Raw genomic sequence first — 3688 nt, 5'->3', positions numbered from 1 at the left:
GTCTTGCGAAAGAATTTTTCTAGCGTTACTAACTTGTTCCCTGTTGGTTTGAACTATAGTCGTTTCTAGTTCCTAGACGTTTCCTTTTTTGTCTCAGCCAAATCGCTGTGTATTTCATTAAATCGCTTTGATCTTTCTTTAACTGAGTTTTTTTTGTAGTTTTGAACAAAGATGCAACTCTGTTTTTGTTATTATGATATATAAAACCCGGTAATATCTTATAAGTGGTGATGGTGCTTTTCTCGAATGTAGCACATTTTTACAAAATTCAAGTGCCGTCATATCTCAATCATAACACAGTCCAAAGCAATTTCTGACGATTTATTTTACAATCAAGTCTAACTTTTAGCCGGGGCCTGTGGCGTAGTTGGTCACACGCTCGCTTCATATGCGGATGGTCATGGGCTTGATTCCCAGCCCCGGCACTAGCAATTTTTCGTCAGTTGCTTTTCCCCCGAGAGCAACTGACACTGACCCTCTTCTGAGCCCCATGGCTCAAACGGACCCGCATACCTGGACATCGGCGAACTGCTACTCATAATGGACCCCCAATCGGACTGGAAAGGAACAACGGCCATCCATCACCATCCTTGTGCTCATCATTCTACTAGGTATAAAGTAGAAAAAGTGAAAGCAGCAGAAAGGCAACCAGTTTGATAAAGTACACAGCAAAACAATTCTTGTGATATCACATCACTTTCGGTGCACATCAGTCACGTCATAAAAGTGATGTACATATTACATCCCTTCTACGCAGCTAATTAGCCGCCGCAGCTTGACAGAGGCCCATATAGCCGAGGCGGTAAACGCACGGGTATTCAGCATGACCATGCTGAGAGTGACGGGTTCGATTCCCGGTCGGTCCAGGATCTTTTCGTAAAGGAAATTTCCTTGACTTCCTTGGGCATATACGATATACACATGCAAAATGGTCATTGGCAGAGGAAGCTCTCAGTTAATAACTGTGGAAGTGCTCATAGAACACTAAGCTGAGAAGCAGGCTTTGTCCCAGTGAGGACGTTACGCCAAGAAGAGAGAGAGCTTGACAGAGGATCTAGCAATCGCTAGAACCGGAACAATAGATGAATCATATATATATATATGTATAAATATAAATAAAATATTGACATTAAAACAAATATCAATAACATTAATTAAACTCGAGATTAGAGATTTCTTCCCAGAAAGAGATAACGAAATAATTAAACTGGTCATAATCACGTACTACCCTAAAGCTATATATTCCACAAAAAATGTGACCAACAATAGGCATAATTAAACGATGCGCTCCCGTGATATACCCGTGGCAACCATCAGCAGTAAGGCACGATCATCTCGGATCAAACCAGCTTTGATTGCCCAATTATAGCGAAATGATATATTTCCGTACATCAAACGAACCTTATGCGCTATCAAGAGGATCTACTCGGTCCCTATCTTCAACCGATTCCCCTATAAATCACGCACTATTTCACCACCCAAACCATACCAGTTCCAAAACCCACCCAAGGAAGATGTCCGGAAAGATCCTGCTAACCGCTTCGTTGCTCCTGTTAGCCGCGGCGTTGTCTCGCGCCCAGGAGGACTACTGCGACTCGTCCCTGTGCGATCCGGGAGTGCAGAACATCGGCTGCGGAGCCAAGAACGAGCTGTCTCCGGACTGCAACGAAGGCAAGAAGATCGACCTGACCGATGAGTTCAAGAAGGTGATCCTGGAAGAGCATAACAACTACCGCAACCAGGTGGCCAAGGGAGAGCTCAGCTGGCTCCCGTCTGCTTCCAACATGGTTACGATGGTAAGGAACTGCTGAATTTCTTGTGTATTGGACTGGTTATTGAGAGTTGGTTTTCAGGATTGGGATGATGACTTGGCCTACCTGGCGGAGTTGAACGCTAACCGGTGCGAGTTCGAGCACGACAAGTGTCACAACACCAAGAAGTACCCGAACTCCGGGCAGAACATTGCCTCGTGGGGAACCACTGGGGATTCGTACGATGTGAAGGAAACCCTCAAGACCATGGTCCAGGAGTGGTGGGACGAGCGTCACTTCGCCAATCCCAAGCTGATCAAGAAGCTGTGGGGTAAGTACAAGGCGCTGCATTTCACGATGTTGGTTCGAGCGAACGCCAGCCGAGTTGGATGCGGAATGGTGCAGTACAAGAAGGACGAGTATCTGTGGGTGCAGCTGATCTGTAACTATTCGTACACCAACATGATCGGAACCAGCGTGTACAAGGATGGAAAGCCGTGTTCGGATTGCAAGTCGGGATGCGACAGCAAGTACGATGGAATGTGCAACAAGGACGAGGCAGTTGATGTGTCCTAAGGATTCACGTGGAGCTGTGAATGATCGATACTTGAAACATGTTTTTCAAGGAATAAATGGTGTTGGTGTTACAAATCCTTGGTTTGTTTTTTTTTTTATGACACACACAACGTTCCTTTACTATTTCGGCTAAGGAGTTCAGGGGCTCGAATGCTAGAGAAAAAGGGGATCAACAAGCAGTCGGCTTGATAACCTCTCATTTAGAAGATCCTGAAACCTTTTTAAAGGCGCTCCAAGGGGTTTCAGGGGCATTTCAATTCGATTACGAGGATTTCATATGGAGACTTACGGGGCGTTTCTTGGCATTTCAGGGCGTTTCAAAGGTATTAAAGGGACATCAGAAGCGTTTCAACAGTGTGAAATTCCCAGGGGCTCCCTAGAACTCTGCTGAAATCCTGTAAGACCACCGGAAATACGCTGAGACCTCATGAAACCAAAAATACCCATGATATTCCCTGTATCACGTCTGAGACCTCCTGAAGTGCCACTTAAACTCCCTTGAACCCTCTGGATCCTCCTGGTACCCACTGAAAACCTTTGGAACACCCCTGAGAACTCTAGGTAACTTACAAGTTTGTGTATATAGTGCTAACGTAAGAACAATCACGATATTTACGAGACGCGAGACGAGACATGACACGGCAGTTATCGTTCTTTTAATCATCAAAATAATACAAAAATTACGCTTAATGCCTACTAGTTTCGGGCTCGATGCAGCCAATATACGGGACAATGTCCGACTGATAACGATGTTAATCGCACTAATCCGATTCTGGGGATTGACTCCAGGTTTCTCCCTGAAACCTTCTTTGAACCTCTGCAGCCCCTATGAAGCCCCTATGAAACTCCTAGAACGCTCTTAAAATCCCCTGAGATGCCTCTGGCACGTGCTTGAGATCCCCGGAGGCGCAACTGAGATCCCCAAAAGCGCTTCTGAGACCCCTGGTGAACACTTGGACCCCCTGCGGACCCCTGGTATCGCATGAAAACTTTCCGAGACTCCCAGAAGCACCCCAGATACATACTCCTCTTAACCTACCTTCCACACCTCAAAACGCGCTTGATGTTTCTGAAACACCCCTGAGACACCTTTAGCCGCCCTAAGCGCTCTTAAGACCTCCTGGATCCCCTGGAATTCCCTGTGATTCTCCGAGATGCTCCTGGGATCCCTTAAAATTCCTTTTAGAAGTCCTGAAAACCCTTGGAATCCCCGTAAGGCCCCCTCAGACATGGAAAAAAATTCCCAAATGGATAAAATCGTGCCTCTGGAGCCGGTCATTTGATACCTGATACCCCTCAAACATACCTGAGACTCCTGTAAGAGTCTATGAGACTCATTTAAACGCCTCTGAGACCTTCTG

At 46.0% G+C, this 3688-nt stretch overlaps 1 protein-coding gene across 1 annotated transcript; it reads left to right on the top strand.

The window, feature by feature from the left end:
* The first annotated feature begins 1474 nt into the window (after positions 1-1474).
* LOC109419155 (venom allergen 5-like) lies at positions 1475-2402 on the top strand. Its single transcript, XM_019693377.3, has 2 exons — positions 1475-1796; positions 1854-2402. The coding sequence occupies exons 1-2, from the start codon at positions 1515-1517 to the stop codon at positions 2325-2327; spliced, it is 756 nt and encodes a 251-aa protein (XP_019548922.2). The 5' UTR covers positions 1475-1514; the 3' UTR covers positions 2328-2402.
* The last annotated feature ends 1286 nt before the right edge of the window (positions 2403-3688 follow it).

This window comes from Aedes albopictus, chromosome 3 (assembly GCF_035046485.1).
Source record: "Aedes albopictus strain Foshan chromosome 3, AalbF5, whole genome shotgun sequence".
Lineage (NCBI taxonomy): Eukaryota > Metazoa > Arthropoda > Insecta > Diptera > Culicidae > Aedes > Aedes albopictus.
This window is presented reverse-complemented; position numbering and strand designations above follow the sequence as displayed.

Excerpts from the sequence above, each read along its gene's own strand:
- LOC109419155 (XM_019693377.3), top strand. The coding sequence starts at position 1,515 with ATGTCCGGAAAGATCCTGCTAACCGCTTCGTTGCTCCTGTTAGCCGCG. Across the intron at positions 1,797-1,853 it reads CTTCCAACATGGTTACGATG|GATTGGGATGATGACTTGGC; the intron begins GTAAGGAACTGC and ends GTTGGTTTTCAG.